The sequence below is a fragment of the Panthera uncia genome, chromosome D2 (genome assembly GCF_023721935.1).
Source record: "Panthera uncia isolate 11264 chromosome D2, Puncia_PCG_1.0, whole genome shotgun sequence".
NCBI lineage: Eukaryota > Metazoa > Chordata > Mammalia > Carnivora > Felidae > Panthera > Panthera uncia.
This window is the reverse complement of record NC_064818.1, coordinates 82,057,774-82,076,601: the sequence shown is the minus strand read 5'-3', so window position 1 is coordinate 82,076,601 and position 18,828 is coordinate 82,057,774. Positions and strand designations below refer to the sequence as shown.

General features: G+C 46.7%; 1 protein-coding gene across 6 annotated transcripts in view; it reads right to left on the bottom strand.

The window, feature by feature from the left end:
- MGMT (O-6-methylguanine-DNA methyltransferase) overlaps positions 1–18,828 on the bottom strand; it is a 296,343-nt gene that overhangs the window by 68,272 nt on the left and 209,243 nt on the right. The window contains exon 1 of one of the 6 annotated variants that reach the window (XM_049645899.1): positions 3,148–3,287. The exons of 4 other annotated variants lie outside the window; for them this stretch is intronic. In XM_049645899.1, coding sequence (XP_049501856.1) covers positions 3,148–3,272 — 125 coding nt within the window. In that variant the 5' untranslated portion in view covers positions 3,273–3,287. Of the gene's footprint in view, positions 1–3,147; positions 3,288–18,828 lie in introns of those variants that run through there. One more of the 6 variants, XM_049645900.1, reaches the window with a different exon arrangement.

Here is an 18,828-nt window from a genome sequence, read left to right as displayed (position 1 = left end):
AAGAAGGCTGCAGGTCTGAGGGAGACAGGGGCGGGCAGGCTTAAGGGGCAGGTCTCCTCTTCACCCCCAGAGTGTGGGAAGGCATTCTAAGGTGTTAAACAAGGACTGCGAGGACAGGACTGGCCCTTCCGAGAGCTCACACGGGCAGCCAGCAAGGCTGTTCACAGCTGGGCAGGAAGCTTCAGCACATGGCAGTGAGATTTCTGTATCTGTGAACAGTATCCAAATGGAGAGTCTCATTCAAGCTGTTACACGTTCCTATGAAATATTCTCGCTAAGATATTCTTGTCAATCATCACAATTGAGAAACGTGATATATATGGCCTGTTTAAAAATCAGCAAATTGAATGTTTATCCATCTTTCAACGAAGCACCTGCTTCCAACATAGCTGACCAGCGACACTGGCTAAATCTCCTCGCCAAACGATCCAGAAACGTTCACGTGACATCAGCCCTGTGGACAGGACAGGCGCGCTAAAGCCCTTCTATGGACAGTTTCATCTGCTGCTCAGGCCTGCCATAAACTCTATCCGGCTTCATATCCGAGATGCAGACCCTCAGAAAGGACTCAGTCACTGCAGCAACTTTTAAGAGGCCAGCGGCTGCATCCCCTAAGAGACTATTGCTGTGCATGGTGACTGCACTTTTTCCAAATCCATGCAAGAAACTTAAGAGTTCTTTAAAAATTTTTTAAGTTATTTATTTTGAGAGAGCACACACGAGCGAGAAGGGCAGAGAGAAAGGGAGGGCGCACGTGTGAGCCAGAAGGGCAGACGGAGACAGAGGGAGAGAAAGAATCCCAAGTAGGCTCCACACTGTCAGTGCAGAGTCCGATGTGGGGCTTGAACTCATTAACTGTGAGATCATGACCTGAGACGAAACAAGAGTTGGATGCTCAACCGACTGAGTCACCCAGGCACCCCAAGAAATCTAAGAATTCTTAACACCTGGGTAGGAATGCATTTCCTCCTGGCTGGTGATTTGTTTGTGGCAAAGACCTCACAAAGGTAAATCAGAAGACAGCAAAACCAAGACCTTGGGTGGGGCCGGCAGGGAGCGGGAGAGACTTCCTACTTTCCCACATGAGTGTTCAAAGGAGGTGGTGCCTCCTTTCAATTGCAAAGATCTACTCTCGTTTTCGGCATTTCCCTTTGACGTTATCGGTAGGAAGAACCATCAAACACACAATCATCTCTCTGTATTTAGAGGCCTTTTTCTAAAAAGAGAACTTATGAGATTTGAACACACAGAAAAGATGTCCTTTCAGGGGTATCCAAATTAGTTGAGAATTTAGATTAAAAAAAAAAAAAAAAGAAAAAAAGAAAGTTGACTTATCTAAGGCTCCGATAAATCTCTTTGTGGCCTGAGACCCGAACAAGCTGGGACGGCTTCTCTGTCTCCATCTATCCCAAACACAAGTGGAGCTAATTAATATTTCAGACTTCCCCATCAGCTGGGCCAAGACCGGGTTCTTCAGCAGGCTTACATTCCCTGGCAATGCTTGATTTATGCACCAACACCCGCCAACCCACAAATACGACAATAAAAATGCAGACGAGGGGTGGAAATTTGCAAGTACACTTTTCTCTTCCACACTAGGTGAAGTGGTTTAGATAGCTGTCACTAACACCAAGGGGTTTATTAATAGGCAAAAATTAATTGTATGTAGACTGAATTAATGAGATGGAAAAACATGCATATTTCAGCTAATACAGAGGGGACCGGCCTCTGCAGAGGCATCTGTAATGAAGTGGCTGGAACATGGGATGAGGCGCAGAGCAGTACCAGCAAGCCGGGGTCCTTTTGTGATCACGGGGGCTGGAGGTATTGGTAAAAAAAATACACTGTGAAATGTAAACATCAGGCAACTGTTTTGAGCACAAAGTTGACCCCCGATGCGTATTCTGCAGACTGCCATCTACAGATTTATAAATAAATGATTAGATGTAAAATCTCTAGAGGGTTTTCCTTTTCCACAGCAATTACAGGAGCAGATTATTACCATTCAAGTGGGGCTCCAGTGAAAGTTCCTTGACTGGCAGGAATCACTCACTGCTGTCCTGACGTCTAAGTCACCATGACAGGAAATCCAATGTCAGCGTGTATGGCGGACGTTTTCACAAGCCAAGTCAATATGCACTGAATGAACACATTCTCGAGTTAAAATATATTACTGTCAATAACAGACTGAATTAAGAAAGTATGAAGTTTCAAATGTGATCAGTGTCAGGAAGAAGTTTTCCATATCTCCTCCCTGCACACTGTTAAAAGTTGTCGCGTGGGAAAGCCTGAAACTCGCTTGGACGTTTTCTCTTTGGCTGCTCTGGATCTGTTTTTTAAGTCATTAAAACACAAGGTAATGAGGCTAATCAAAGAGTAAGCAATGAGCGGTATCATGTTCAGCACACTTTTTTTTACAGCCTAAGAGTTTCCTTTCTTCCCTAAATCGTGGGGGGGAAATCGTCTTTTAGCTTGGGATTTACTTTCCTTCCACGAGTGGATCCACCCCCTATGCCTGCATTCTTACACAAAGCTGTTTTTCTCGAATTCACAGCAGCAAAGCCAGCAACGTGCCCACTCTCTCCCACTCTCTATTGTTTTTTCTTTTGTTGTTGTTGTTTTTTTTTTAACTGGTATGGAGTAGGAACAGATTTTTTAAAACTTTATTTCGAAAAAAAAAATGAAGATTCATAAGACATTGCAAAAAGAGTGGACACAGCTTCCATGTACCTTTTACTCCGTTTTCCTCCATGATACCCTTTTAGGAATCACAGTACATTCTCAAAACCAGGAAGCTGACATTGGTACAACACTGGCAACTAAACTACAAATCTGACTCGATGTCACCAGGTTTAACGTATGCTTTACAAAGCAGGACACAGCCCTGTTCTGTCACACACGGACCTCTCTCTACAGTCCCACGGTACCCCTGGCCGGTCGGTACCTGACCACCGCTGACCTGCTCTTCATCGTTACACGTTTGTCATCTCAAGAGTGTCACGCAACGAAAACCACACCTTCCTGGGCTGGCTTCCTTCACTCAGCACAAGGCCCTTTAGACACTTCCAGGTTGTGTCATGTGTCCACGAGTCCCTGCTTTTTGTTGGGAAGTATTCATTGAAAATGGGCCCCCGTTTATCCATTCACCTTTGGAAACACATTTGGGTGGTTCCCGACCTGGGGCTGTGAACATCTGGGCACAGCTTTCGCGTGGACACGAATTTCTGTTTCTCGAGGACGTCTGAGCAGCAGTGTCGCCGCCGGGCCTGCATGGACGCTATAGGTTAACTTCATAAGCAGCCACCACGTCGTTTCCACAGTGGCTGCTGGGCGTCAGCGGTGTCTCACTGTGACATCACCTTGCATTTCCCTACTGGCTGCTGGGGATCATCTTTTCTTGGGCTTATTGCCAAACTTCTGTCCTCTTTGGTAGAGTATGCGATTCTTCTGCCCCTTTTCCAACTGGAATGTTATTTTCTTATTGTTGAGTTCCAACAGGACCTTATACGTTAGGAACACAAACCTCTTGTCGGGTATGGGGTCTGCAAGTCTTTGGTCCTGGTCTTACCTACCATCCCCCTTTTATAGGGTTTTCTGCAAAGCAGAAGTTTAGGAACACAATTTTAAAAAGGAATACATATTATTGATCCTTCTGGAATTTTCTTATCCTGGGCCAATTTTCAAGATGGGCAGTATCTCTCGGAGCTGAATGGTCAGCTGTGCGGCCTCTCAGCAGATGCTCTCAGGGAACCCTGGGCATCCCTGCTGGAGGCTTCATCTCTGGGAGACGGTTGACAGTGAATGCTTTCGATGCACACCAGGGGAAACTTCACTTAAGAATGACATGTGCCACACACCATCATGTTATTTAAAATGTAACCCACATCACTAACTCAGATATTTAAGATGCCTTGGTTGGGTGAATGTCTGAAGTAAACACTGGTATGCAGCCAGAGGCCAGCCTGATGAAAATGCCATCTTTGAGGGGCTATCATCTAGACTGGAGGGGACACACACACGCCAGCATCAGGTAAAGGCAGAGGGAGCAGGGGAAGGTGCAGGGCAGGGTCCGGCATTTTCCATGGAAATGCAGGATGAAGCCTACGTACCAAATGGCATCACCAGCACCACTCGGCAACCAGTGATTTATTGACACGGTCCCTCAGGAAGCAAGCGTCCGACAGTGGCAGCAGGTGGGAAAGACGGGTGTCCCTGTGGTAAGGGCACTGGGGGCACAGGCCACAGAAGCAGGGAGAAGGCAGCTAGGTTTCTAGAGGAGCTGGCAGAGGTCAGAGAAGGTCATGAGGGGCAAGTGTGAAGACGTTCTTGAGGGACCGAGAGATCCAGGTAGAGAGAAGGACAGAGTCCCCGATCCAGAGAAGGGCACACACCATGTTCCTAGAAGGTGGATACGTGCCCTCTGGGACAGGATGCAGGAGGGGAGCCTGTGAGCTTGTAGGCGAAAGGCCCCAAATCATGCTGAGTTGGGAATTATTTGTAAAAGGCATTTGTAAACACAAAATAAGCTCAGAAAAATTCAACAGTCAAAACCACCACAACAAATAGGACTTCCCAGGCCACGCAAGCCTTCAGCAGAAGATCCCAGTCACCTGCAAGGCTGCGGAGAAGGAGCCAACCCTAAAAATGAGAGTCTGCATCACAGAAAAGCCAGAGCCTTACCCAGCTCCTGAAGGAAATATTTCTAACTCTGCAAGAAAACACCCTGGTATCCCCAGGGTTAATGGGCAGGGCACAGCTGTGCAGATCACCCTCAGTGCACCTGCAAGCGGTCACTCTGGAAGGCCCCAGGGAGGACCAGAAGGCCAGGGCACAGGCATCCCGCCCCACCCTGTGGACTGGGACAGACAGACCCGAACACACCTCTACGAGTGGCTATCTAAACCCCAAGGCAGCCAGGACAGGTGAAGCCTTCTGTGAGGAAGGAGGAGGTCCCAAGACACAGCACACCCTCCTTCCTCTCGGTGCCCGGATGTGTCGGGATACGGACGCTTAGGACACCTCCTCCTAAGCGTCCGTATCCAGCTTCTTCTGTGCGGATTCCCCTTTCATCCAAGTTCCGCAGCCCCGGAGGGAGTCTTTATTCCAACACGACCACTGTCTCTGCCACTGGATCCCCAAACTATGCCTGAGAAACACAGTCTAAGCCCAGGCTGGCCTATGCACCAGTCAGCTCCAACTCGTTTGTCTCGGCTTGTACAATTCACTGACTTTAATGAAAATTCCCAGAAAGTCTACAAGTCATAGAGTCGGGTAAAAACCCTCTTCCCTGTGCTACAATAGCATGTAATCACTGTCACAAATCGATAGGATACGAATGAGGAGAACGTACAGGGTCTATGAAATGCCACGCTTGTTTGCTACTGAACTGGACGCAGCCCCAGATGCAGTCCCTGCCTGCCGTCCTCTCCAGATCACACGCATTTTCTAGCCTCTACACACTAGGGGATCAGAATGGCATAACGGAGGTGGAATGATCTGTTCAGTTAGCAGTAATTTTGGAAAAATTATTTTTAATTTTGAGACACTTTTGTATTCCCACAAAGTCTGTAGGAGTCCTTCTTAGAACTATAAACATGACATATTGTCAGGTAAACACAATGCCCTGACTGTAACTCTCCAAGGAAGGTATTAGGTTTGTGTTCTCGGACCAATTTTTTGTTTCAATGGCATCAGCTAATGTCAGACGGTTGTAAGTCCTTGACGCATGAACGTTGAAAACATAAAGTCTCTCCTTAAAGGATGAAGCCCGGGAAGGGGGTGGATTTGTGTACTGACCAGGTTACCAACATAAAGACACCACTGCAGAACCCGTCTACACTCCAGAAGCACATTCAACACGGTCGATGTTCACTGGGCTGCACTCTTGCACAATTTATTTATTTTAATTTTTAAATTTTATTTCAGAGACGGGGGGTGGAGGGAGAGAGGGAGAGAGAATGCACAAGCAGGGGAGAGGGCCTAAGGGAGAGAATTCCAAGCAGGCTTCCCACTCAGCATGGAGCCTGACGCAGGGCTCCATCCCAGGGATCATGACCTGAGCTGAAATCAAGAGTTGGGTCCTCAACTGACTGAGCCACCCAAGTGCCCTCTTCCACATCATATAAACATGTTATTTGTTTTCTCAGTTACACACCTCCCCACTGAAACTGGTGGCATTTCCCTATGTTCTGTGGGTCCCCAAATCACTCAGGAGGCTCACATGTGTTGGAGAAGAAAAGCATTTGTTGGTGAAATGCAGGCCCTCAGGTTGGCATACCCAATCCTGAAAAGTCTGGCAGTGAAGGGGTGCCTTCATCCTGGTCCAAACAAGAGTTTTCCAAATCTTTTTGTTCCTTAGAATCCTCAAGGCACATGAGAAATCCACACAGTCTGGGAAATAGATACATGATAGTGCAAACATTTAAAAATTTTTTAAATGTATTCATTTTTGAGAGACAAAGACAGACAGGGCATAGCAGGGGAGGGGCAGAGAGGGAGGGAGACACAGAATCTGAAGCAGGCTCTAGCTTCCAAGATGTCAGCACAGAGCCCAACACGGGGCTCGAACTCACAAACTGTGAGATCATGACCTGAGCCGAAGTCGGACACTTAACCACCTGAGCCACCTAGGCATCCCGAGAAGAGGACTCTTTTAAGGGCATAGATACCACACTGTTAATCACATAATAAAATTTTAATAATTTCTTAAAAAAATTTTTTAATGTTTATTTTTGAGAGAGAGAGAGACAGAGCATGAGTGGGGGAGGGGCAGAGAGAGAGGGAGACTCAGAATCCGAAGCAGGCTCCAGGCTCCAAGCTGTCAGCACAGAGCCTGATGCGGGGCTCGAATTCACAGACCGTGAGATCATGACCTGAGCCAAAGACAGATGCTTAACCGACTGAGCCATCCAGGTGCCCTGTTGTTAGTGGTTTAAAAAATTTTTTTAATGTTTGTTTTTGCAAGAGACAGAGCATGAGGCGGGGAGGGGCAGAGAGAGACGGAGACAGAATCCAAAGCAGGCTCCAGGCTCCAAGCCGTCAGCACAGAGCCCGACGGGGGGCTTGAACTCACGAACCGCGAGATCATGACCTGCGCCAAAGTCGGACACTCAACTGAGCCACCCAGGTGCCCCATGGTAGTGCAAAAATTAATCAGACTCAATTTTCCACAAAAACACATTAATCTGAACTACTTGGTTTTGAAAACTTAAAATTTTATAATCTTATGAATAACATTTCATTTATACTAAGAACGTTATGCTTTTAAGGAAACTTTTCTTTTTCATGCCGGCATGGAGCCTAATGCGGGCGTGAACTCAAGACCCTGAGACCAAGACCTGAGTGGAGACCGAGAGTCAGACGCTTAACTAACTGAGCCACCCAGGTGCCCCTCAGGTGACTCTTAGGTCAGTCGTGGCTGAATCTCGTGCGTGGCACTGGGCCTACACGGAACGTGACGCATGCTACCGTGAAGGAGCCACTGCCCTAAGTGTTGAGGGCTTGATGACATTTTGTACGCAGTTTAAGGTTCACGATACACATCTAGTTTGCCTCCTGGCGCATCGAGCAGAAGACGTATTTTCCAGGAGAGACGTTTGTTTGGAACAAGGGTAGGAGCCTCTGCCTTGTGCCCGAGGTAACGGGAGGTGACGTGTTGGCCTCCCGGCCCACGCAGGGGCACGAGGCCCCACCCGCTCGGCGCTGGCGGCCTGTCCACGCAGAAGCGACCGCTGCTACCTGCTCCCGCTCAGAGAGGGAGGCCGGGCCGGGCAGCACACGGGCGCGCGGGAGCCTGCGGCGCCCGTTGGCAGGTGGCCAAGGCTCCGGGAAGGGAAGGCCACGCCGCCGGCTGTGCGCTGAGCTTTGGGGCAGTTCCAGGCGATGCCACGTCTCCTCCCCTCCTCAGAACCGGAAGTCACGGCTTTCCACACGGAAGCCGGCCACGCAGCTTTCCCTAGCCTCCCCTTCCGAAGCACATGCTAACCTCCCTGAGCCGAGGGTTTCCTGGCAATAATGAAGGTGGACATGGGCAGCCTCCCCGGTTACTGGGGGCTTGGTATTCACAACCTGTCCGGGCAACTTTATGACCTCGCAGCCAGGTGCTGTAATTGCAGCAACGACCCGCAGACACCAGAAGAATCTAAATTCACTGCTGCATCTCGTACGGGAGCTACTGGCCTCCTCCGTGAGCAGGAGGGCTCCTGCTACTGGGGGGGGGGGGGGGGGGGGACCGAGGTGCCCAGGACGCCAGCATCCCTCACCTGGCCGGATGCTCCATGGTCCCGGCCCTGGCCGGATGGCCGGCCCCTCCCCTGCCTGGGGAGCCGGGCCAGTGTGACTTCCCAGCAGGCCGCAGCCCCGTGTAGCGTGTTCCCAGGTCACAACGAGCAAGAGAAGGCCGCTTGATAGTGTCAGAGAGGGACCAAGAGACAGGCATCCTGTTCAGACGGGCCGCTGAGCGGGGCCTGGGGAGAAGCAGGTGCAGCTTACAGGCTGTTTAGGCGGCAAGACAGGCCCCTGATTTCAGGTTGCAAGTGATTTTCCTTTGCTCCCTGCCAGACCCGGGTGTCGCTCAGGGAGCAGGGCGTGCTTGTGATGGTTTCCCTTTGGGAAAAGTAAAGGGTTGAAGCATGTGCACCAAAACCTAAAGCAGGCTGTTTGTTCTCTTCAGCGCAGAGATTCATAGAACGGAGATTGCCAATTTAAGGTGACCTTGGAAACCAAGGAAACTTGACATGTGTTCACACAGGTGAACTAAGGGTCTGTCCAGAAAGAAAACAGTGCTCCATAAAGTGGCTAAAATTATGAACAGAGAATACTTTTAGGTCACAAGGTGAGAAAACCCAAAGCAAATGCCGTAAAGCCGGAAATGAAAATATATGCATTAAACCTGTGTTAAAAGAGCACGTGTGTTTCACAGAAGTCCTGTCTCAGTGAACTCTGGCATGGAGGTCGCTCGTCCCCCCAGCACGGTCAGGGGTGTTCACGCATCACACCCAGGGCGGCAGGTGCAGCAACCCACTAGCCCCGTAACGACGGGAAGGCCTGGACCTCCACCCTTCTGTCGCCAGTATGTGGGAGACTAATTAAAATAAGGACTCTGAAAGCTCCAAATGCTAATGGTTTCAACTTTTTTTTTCCAAGAGGAAAAAAAAAACAAAAGAAACAAACAAAAAAAAAACCCTTGGTGCCCATGTCCGTTATCTGTTCCATGGCACACAGAATGTGTGCTTAAAATGTGAAGCGTGTGAGATTCTACTTCCGTGATCTTAATTTAACGTAGGCAATCTGCCTTTGTATTTACTAAGAAGTTCCCAGGGAGACAGAATTTCACTTCCCTGGGTACTACTTCTGCAGAAAAGCCATCCTTAATGATTTCTCTCATTTAAAAGAATTTATTGGGGCTCCTGGGTGGCTCAGTCGGTTGAGCGTCCGACTTCGGCTCAGGTCATGATCTCACAGCTTGTGAGTTCGAGCCCCACGTCGGGCTCTGTGCTGACAGCTCGGAGCCTGGAGCCTGCTTGGGATTCTGTGTCTCCCTCTCTCTCTGCCCCTAGCCCACTCGGATTCTGTCTCTGTCTCTCTCAAAAATAAATAAACGTTAAAAAAAATTTTTTTTAAAGAATTTATCAACTTAAAGTGATTATTATTATCAAATGCTTATTTTCAATGAAATACAACAAAATTTCAGCTGCAGACTCAAAGCCAAGTGCAGCCCAACGTGGTGGGTCCCTCAAACGTGCCTTCCCGTGGACTCCAGCCACAGGGATGGAAACTGCTGGGGGGGGCGCGTGCCGCAGACAGACACGGTCACGGAAGGGCATGGTCTAAGGCAAGTCTGCTAAAACAGCCAGTCCAGCTGTGTCTGCTCTTTGAAGACCTTCTCCTCAGCCGGGAAATCCTCTCTGCTGGTTAACTAAGTCCCAGCGACCGTCTCCACCAGCCCCTCTGTGCTTGCGTCCCAAGCTCGGGACCGAAGACCAGGCCACAGGGCTGAGCTCAGCCGGCCAGCTGCTCGCAGACTCGGAAGCTGACGACGGGTAAGAGAGGGTGAAGGATGCTCGTGACCGAACTGAGCTGCCACCTGCCCACGGGCAGCTGCCTTCTGGCCCCCAGCCTGTGGCCATTCTTACCTGAAGGATGGGGCTGCTGAGTCAGGCTGCAGTGAAGGGGGGATGTGCTTCTGCCGTGTCAGTGGGGCTCCGTCCCTCCCTCCTGCCCGTGCATGCCAGCCTCTGTGCCACATGATAGTCGCAGCAGCGGCACCTGGTCATCCCCTCACAGGGGCTCCAGAGACTGGCTCCTTGCCCCTTAAATGCTGGCATGCCATGAAGGCTCAGACACAAAGTTTTGGTTCCAGGAGAGGGGACACGCAGGTGCTGCTGTGAGGAAGGTGGCGTCGCTGACACTGGGAGATGGGCTGTGGGGCCCTCACGCCGAGTCCCTGCCAGCCTCGGGTCCCGCTGCCCACTCCTGTGGTGGGGCCCATCTGCCTTCTCCCTCAGGCTCTCGTCCCAGGTGATCATCAGCGTCCACAGCTCACACCCCCAGCTACAAGGGGGACCATTCTCGACCTACATCTCCCTCCTCTGTCCTGTTATTTCTGCACCAACACCATCTGCGTGGCGGTGTGGCTGCCCCAGACCTTAGGAGGAGGACGCCCCACGTCGACATCCTTGTCTCTCCACGGCCGGGCCTCCTGCTCTGTTGCCAACGACCCCTCCGCCTGGGGACCTCACTCCCATCATGATCCAGGAGGGCAAGCTCCTCTCTTCTCTTGCCTGGACCAGGACAACAGGCTAGTAATCGGCCAGCCTGCATCCCCCAGCATCTCCAAACCCAGTGTGTTCTCCCCCCTACAGCCAGAGACGACTAATAGTAACTATGGCGGTTCCTTCCAAATGGCTTCCTGATGTGTTCCCAGCGCTCAGACTGAGCTGGCCCCTTGCTATGGCCTGGCCCTTGCCTTGGTCCCTGTCCAGCTACTCTGTGCAGAACACACCGGTCCCCTTCTGGATTCTTCCGAGTGCATGGGGACTTCACACACAGTCCTCTCTGCCTGGAACGCTCTTGTGTTCCCTTCTCATTGTTCAGATCTTATTTAAATGTTGCCTCTCAGAGAAGCCACCTCCGTCCCCCACATAGAAGGCCACACCCCCACCCCAACACCCTCACGGTGCTTGATCTTTCTCCTTGGCGGAATTTCTCTCTACTCCAATTAAACAATCACTTGTTCACCAGCTGTTGAACACCAGCCTCCTGCACTGTGGACTCCAGGAGGGCAGGGAGGACGGGACTTCGTGTCTTCCTGCTGTGCTCCCAGCACGTGATTCTTGAAGGAAGGATCTACGAAGTGAGGAGGTTCCGGAAGAATGCGTGCGGCCCTAACTCTAGTATCTCTGCTCCTCCCTGTCCCCCAGCCAGTGTCAAGGAGGACCAAAGCAAGGTTCCCAGGCTCCTTATAAAGTTCTTTTATTTTTCCTTTGGAAAACTTTTCCCCTCTTAGTTTGCGTTTCATTTTGGCGACTTGAGTTGCCGTGTGCACTTCATCAAGGCCCTGCTCTGAAAGATCAGCAAGGGGTCCCCGTGGCAAGGCCTGAAGGGGTCAGACGGAGCGAGATGGAGGTGGGCGGGGGAGGCAGAGCCAGCAGACGCAGAAGGCAGACACGCTCACTAGCGACAGGCAGCCGTCCCCACTGCGCTTCTGAAACATCACTACCTGCAGGATGAAAGCTTCAACATCGTATGCGGTGTGGATCTTAGAGGTGTTTTAAGGAACTGCTACCCTTAGGATTGGAATGGAAGAGGCCTGAGTGATCACCACGTTGGGTAACTTTGCTTCTCAAAGTCACAGGCATTAACATCTTACAATGCCATGAAAGAATGCTCCATTCCTGCACTTAGTTTCATAAAAATGATAGTCAAGACGACTCCACAGGTACTGGAGACCTTTAAATCAGGGAACCGGGGTACTGCCTTTGTACAACAGCCAAAACAATCGCCCGTATGTATGAGTCTCAAGCATCTAAAAATTAGTAAATATTCCCAACACACATAGAAGCAACCATATTGCTGTTTTACATCAGTATTTTAAAAGACTCAGCAAAATAACCATATAAAAGGATTTGGTTTGACAAAAAGAACTATTTCTTTATACACTCCCATCTATATTTCAGTGTAAATCATATTTACTAAACATATTTAAATACCCATTAAACACCGCACAAATGTGTTTTGATATGGTTAGAACTGTCATCTCAAAAAATTCATGTATCTTGTTAACCGCTCACTTCCCACTAACTTGGAAACACAAGGTGCTAATTTCTTCAGCTGATGTATCCAGGCCAAGAGAACCTGAAACCCTCCATATCGGCATGAAGTCCATTCTGCATGGGTCCAAAGGGCTGGCCCTTGGACCTCAGCTTGGAGACAGCTTCAACACCACCTGTCAACTGGGCTCCCTGGCACAGTGGCAGGCGTTGTAAGGAAGACACCTTAACGTAGACAAAAAGCTCAAAGTGTGTGTGTGTGTGTGTGTGTGTGTGTGTGTGTGTGTGTGTCTTCCCACATGAATTTCTGCCTGTACAGTGTCCCTGGAAGAGGAAGAGGGCAGGCTGAGAATAGTGTGTTATTTTTAACATCAGGATGTGTGATCTGAGGTCTCGAGAAATGGGTGGATCATGCACTGACAACTCAGGACCTGGTTCAGGGAGGACAGGAGTCAGGGCCCCTGTTGTCTCAGGGGAGAAGGGAAGCTAGCCTGCAGGACCCGAGGAGCCCCTCACGGTGGGGGAGGAACCTCAGAGGCCACCCTCTAGGAGGGTGAGTGTCCACTAAACCAAACCCCAGAGGAAGCGTGGCCGTGCACCAATCATCTGAATCCCCAAGGTTAAGAGGAGGGGCCCAGACCAGCAGTGCCCCCAGACACCTGCTGGAGGGAGAACACTGCTACATTAGGCACGATGCAGTCTACACACAACTTTTCAAAGGCAATAACGTGACATAAAAAAAATGACTGGACACACGACAAGATGAACAAAACACAGCAAACACAAATCCTAAGAGCAGATCACAGAGCAGGGGCCTGCGTGGCTCAGCCAGTTAGGCCTCTGACTCTTGATTTCGGCTCAGGTCATGATCTCACGGTTCGTGAGTTCGAGCCCCGCGTCAGGCTCTGTGCTGACAGCTCGGAGCCTGGAGCTTGTTTTGGATTGTGTGTCTCCCTCTCTCTGCCCCTTCCCTGCTCGCTGGCTCTCGGTCTCTGTCTCTCAATAATAAATAAAAATAAAAATAAGAGTAGATCAAGGGATTCCAGCGGTAGGAGTATCAGATACAAACTTAAGATAGCTGTTGTTTATTACATTCAAGAAGGGTAAAAACCAAGATTTCAAAATTTTGGAAGACTGCCAACTGTTTGAAAAAATGAAAACACTAGGAAAATATATTTTGGAAATAATGTATACTATGAAAGGATTTAAAACCAAATTTGGCACAAGAAAGAAATTCGTAAACTGTTAGATCAGAAGAGATGAACGGAATGAAACATACAAATAAGATAATGGAGACTAATGAAGCTAGAACAAGACGAAGGGCAGACCCAGTGTCGATGGAGTCCCAGAAGGAAATGAGAGAGAACAAGCACCACAGCCTTTGAAGCAAGAGAAGAGCGCAAGAACTGCTGAAAGACATTACGCCACAGATCCAGGAAGCCATTGGGTTTCACAGCAGGACATCCATTCAAATGCAGAATTGGAGAAGAGCTATTACTTCAAAGAAACAGTGTCTGTATTTAGAGCTGACTTCTCACTAGGAATGATGGAAGCCTCGGAAAAAACTAGAGGCATCACTAGACTCGGAACAATAAAGGTCAACCTGGAATTCTACACCAAGGAAAAGTATCCTTTAAGAATAAAAATTAAGCTAACTTCAGAAAAAGAAGCACAAAACTGAGCATTCCTTACCAGTAACCCCGTATGGAGGAAGACAATGGGTGCTAACGAACGTGTGTGTGACTGGCATTCCCAAGTAAGGATGCACGCACACAGGCAACAGTTTAACTATAAATTGTACTGATACAAAGGATATGTAGCACACAATTTACATAACATACAATATTCTTTAAGGCAAATTCCGGATAGTCACTGATTCTCTCAGAAGCTGTCACTAATATTTGCAAAACTCTTGTGCCCAGAGCCACCCTGTGATTGTAGCTGACAGATGACCAGCACGCACATGGAGGATGCCGGGCTAATGAGAGCCCAGTGAGGCAGTGAAGATGTAGTTTGAACCTCCCGTACTTGTTACAGAGGAGCAATTCTCCACTGAATCCAATTATAATCTCAAATATTACAAGAATTTTTATGCTATTCAAAACGTAATGGTTACACACATGACACTCTCAAAGCTAAGGTCATTACTAACATCTCCTGCATCACGCTTAAAAGTAGACCAATGGTTTGCAAAGGATTTCTTAAGTGTTCAGAAAGTAAAAAATTCTAGACTTTGTGGGCCATGTAGTCTGGTCACAACTAATGGACTCTGCTGTTCAAATATTAAAAGCAGTCACAGACAAGACACAAATAAATGGGTGTGGCTGGGTTACATTCAAAATTCACATACAAAAATAGATGTCCCGCAGTGAGATATACTTTATCAGCCCCTCACCTAGGCGAGGAAGCCCCAATCTGCAACATCTACTGATTCCTGTAAGGACTTGTACTAGGGCTGATTTCAAAACACCAATGTTGACAGCATTGAACATACAGCCAGGAAGAGATCCTCAGAAGTACATCACCATAAAAATGACCTCGAGGGCACAGGTAACAGTCAAATTAGTGTACCTGGAAGGGATGAGTTTTTTGAGTGTTACCTCTAAATGTAATGTATCTAGCTATAAATTTTCAATAAGGAGTATGATACCCAGTTCACCAAATTACTGTGAATTAAAGAGTGGGCCCTCATGAGCCACTCTGAGCTGGTGTTGGCACATCATTAGTGAAAAGGAATTATTCAGGCAGAAGAAAAATTATCAACGGCAGGGAGATTAGAGATACAGAATGAAGAGCAAAAATGCTAAATCTGCATGTAAATCAAAGTAAATATTGGGCTGCATCAGACAGTATTTTATAGTCAGGTGTACTGTGGTAAAATTTACATTAATTCAATCCATTCATTTTAGGTACACGTACACAGTTGAGTATGGACACGTAGAGTCATATAACGACCTAGCACACTCAAGGTACTTATCCCTGAGAACTTTGATGGTCTGTGTCTTTCGATGAATTTTTCCATATCATCTAAGTCATCACATTTACTGGCATGAAACTATTTAAAAGATTTCCTTATTATTCTTTTAATACCTATAGGATCTGTACTGATTTCTCCTTTTAAAACCAGCATGGGTAATTTGTGCCTCTCTCTGTCTCTCTCTGTCTCTCTCTGTCTCTCTCTCTCTCTCTCTCATCAGTCTGGTGAGTTTATCATTTTTATTGGCTTTTTGTTTCCTTGGTTTGGATTTTACTATTCTCTTTGTAGTTTATATAAGTTGAAAGCCAGATCAAAAGTTGACAAACTATGGCCACAGCAAGAATATTTTCAGAAAACACTAATTCAGTACAACCTGAAGTAGAACCTGCTATGATGTATTATAAATGATGGCAGTAAAAAACGTGTGAAGCAGAAAAAGGCTTAGCTGAACAAATCAACAGAGTTAAAACAGAAGACATTTAAATTCTATGGTCATTCAGTTTATTATCCATCAACGGGTACCCTGAGAAAATCTTTCAATCTATCCTGTACTTAACCATCATTAGTTTTGTGAAATTTTGTGAGAAAGGAAAACCGCATAGCCTGACTACCTACCAGAGAACACTTCAGTGGCTTAGCAGCAGTGATAAGGTTTTATCACAATTTTTACAGAGCAGGGTTGAAATTCTTCTGCGTCTGAAGAACTGCCTTTCACTATTATTATTAAACACAAAATAGCTTTGGAAGTCAGTATGTGCTGCAGATATGACAGGTTTTTAAGGAATTTAAGGCAGAACAGCAGGTACATGCTTATACTCCAGTAAAGTTGCTTCATGACAAGTAGCATTGTTCGAATCACAAGACATGTCAAGTGGTTTTACCCTTTTCAAGACCTAAAGTCCCACACGATTCTACAGTGGATGGGTTTTCTGAGCACAAACCACTGTTCCAGCAGCTTCTGCTGGGACCAAGGCAAGTATAAAGGAAGTTGCCAGATTTTGAAATCCTTTTAAATGTACAACAGAGGAGCGTTCACTTAATGTGTAATTGGAAGTGATTAGTTTGCAGCATGACAACGTGCTAAAAGGAAAACATCACGAGATGAGTCTAATGGAATTGTGTAAATGCCTTCCAAGTCATTGAAATGCGGCAACAAAATTATGCCTGTGTACTGATATCACAGAAAAAACTGATGCCACGGAAAACAGGAAAACAACATAGAGAAAGAGAAAACCACAAATAGGATCTTGAGCAAGATGAATAAAATAACTGAACATCCAGCCACACTGATCAGGACAAAGGCACTGAATACTTTTTCCCTGAAACTGGCAACAAGGTAAGGATGTCTACCCTCATTACTTCTATTTAACACTGTACTGCAGATCCTAGTCAGTACAACTAGTCAAACAAAATAAGCTGTTTTTAAAAAATGACCTAAGGAAACCTGAAGTGTCCTATAATTAAAATTTTCTTATGAACTATAAGTCAAAACACGTTTAGCAGTGCATTCCAACCAACATTGAAGGCAATGTTGCTGATTTAAACAATGTGCCATTTCCAAGAGCTCACAGATATATAAACATATATACCTAGCTATAAATCCAACAAAACGTGTGCAAGACCTTTGTAGAGAAAAACTAAGTCATTGAGAAAAATGAAGACAAATTCAATAAATGGAGGAATATAACATGTTCACAGATTTGATTAAAAAATGGAAAGAGTTAATTTGCCTCCAACCAATCTATAGTCAATCAAATCTTAGTTTAAAAAGAAAAAGCGTTTTAAAAATATTACCTTGGAATGTGCTGACAAATTCTAAAATGTATATGCTGGTGGAAAGGTCTTGGCTAAGAGTAGCCAAGACAGTTGTAAAAAGAACTGAGGCACTTGTCTACTAAATACCAATATTTGTTTTAAAGCTACAATAAGATAGTGTGATGGGAGACTAAACAAATAGACCAATAAAATGGAGCAGAGAACTCAAGAGTAATTCAATTTGTAACAAAGGGGTCACTGAATAAATGTGGCAGAATCTCTCAATAATGAACAGACTCATTTAGACACTGTCTACACCTTTCACTATAAAACAACATCAAACAAAATCAACTGCGGGTCTACTGTAGTTTGGTTTTCTTCTGAATTTTTTTCATGTTTATTTACTTTTGAGAGAGGCGAGAGAGGGGTGGGGGGAGGGAGAAGGGGGGGGGAGAGGGGGGGGGGGGGGGGGGGGGAGAGGGAGATGTGAGCAGGGGAGGGGCAGAGAGAGGGAGACACAGAATCCAAAGCAGGCACCAGGCTCCAAGCTGTCACCACAGAGCTGGATGCAGGGCTCAAACTCATGAACCAGGGCTCAAACTCACCAACCGTGAGATCATGACTTGAGCTCAAGTCGGACACTCAACCGACTGAGCCACCCAGGCGCCCCTATATTATAGTTTTATATATAAAAAACAAACAAAAAAGCCCTGTAGCTTCTCGAACAGGAATAGGCAAACTAGAGACTGCACAAGTTTACCACAAGCTAAGAAGGGTTTTTACATTTCTAAAGGGTTGTTTTTTTGTGTGTTTGTTTTTTTTTAAAGCAGATGAGGGGTACCTGGGGGGCTCAGTAGGTTGGGCATCCAACTTTGGCTCAGGTCATGATCTCACCGTTCATGGGTTCCATGAACTGGGGGTTCCAGCCCCACGTTGGGCTCTGTGCTGACAGCTCAGAACCTGGAGCCTGCTTCAGATTCTCTCTCTCTCTGCCCCTCCCCTGCTCATGCTGTCTCTCAAAAATGAATAAAAATGTTAACAAAATAAATAAAAAGCAGATGAATATGTAATGGAGACTATCAATGGCCCACAAAACAAAAATATTTTCTATCTAAACATTTACTGTCTAAATATCTGTATACAGAAAAAGCTGGCCAATCTCTGTTTTAGAATACAGAAAACCTTCATGATCTTATGGGAGAGAAAAGACTTCTTAAACATGACAAAATGTACTAATCATAAATGAAAAGATAGATAAAATTTGACTAAAAGCTCTGTACAAAATTTAGCATTAAAGAAATAAAAATGTATTTTCAACACATATGGCCAGTAAAGGAACTACATCCAGAATATATAAAGAATTCTTGTATAAATTACTAAGAAAGAGACAAGCAACCCAACAGAAAAATGGGTGATTCCTGTTCAAAAAAGAGTAAATGCAAATGGCAAATAGCCATATGAAAATGTTCTCGAGAGCACTGGTCATTACAGGCCTGCAAGTGAAAACTGCAGGGGGATATAGGACCATAAAATGACTAAAATTTAAAAGATTATAAAACCAAATGCTGCCATGGATGTGGTGAAACAGGAAATTCAGACAGTGCTGGTGGGCATTAAATTGATTCAATTATGTTGAGAAACTGGGTGGCGTCATCTACTAAACATGGTTACACCCACATCCTGCAACTAGTGACACCAGATCTTGGTACGCCCAACAGAAATGCATGGACGTGTGCACCAAGAGATGGCCTGGAATCATCACGGGGCGTAATAGTAACAGCAGGAAACCAGTATGGAATGTCCGTCAACAGTGGAATAAATAAGAAG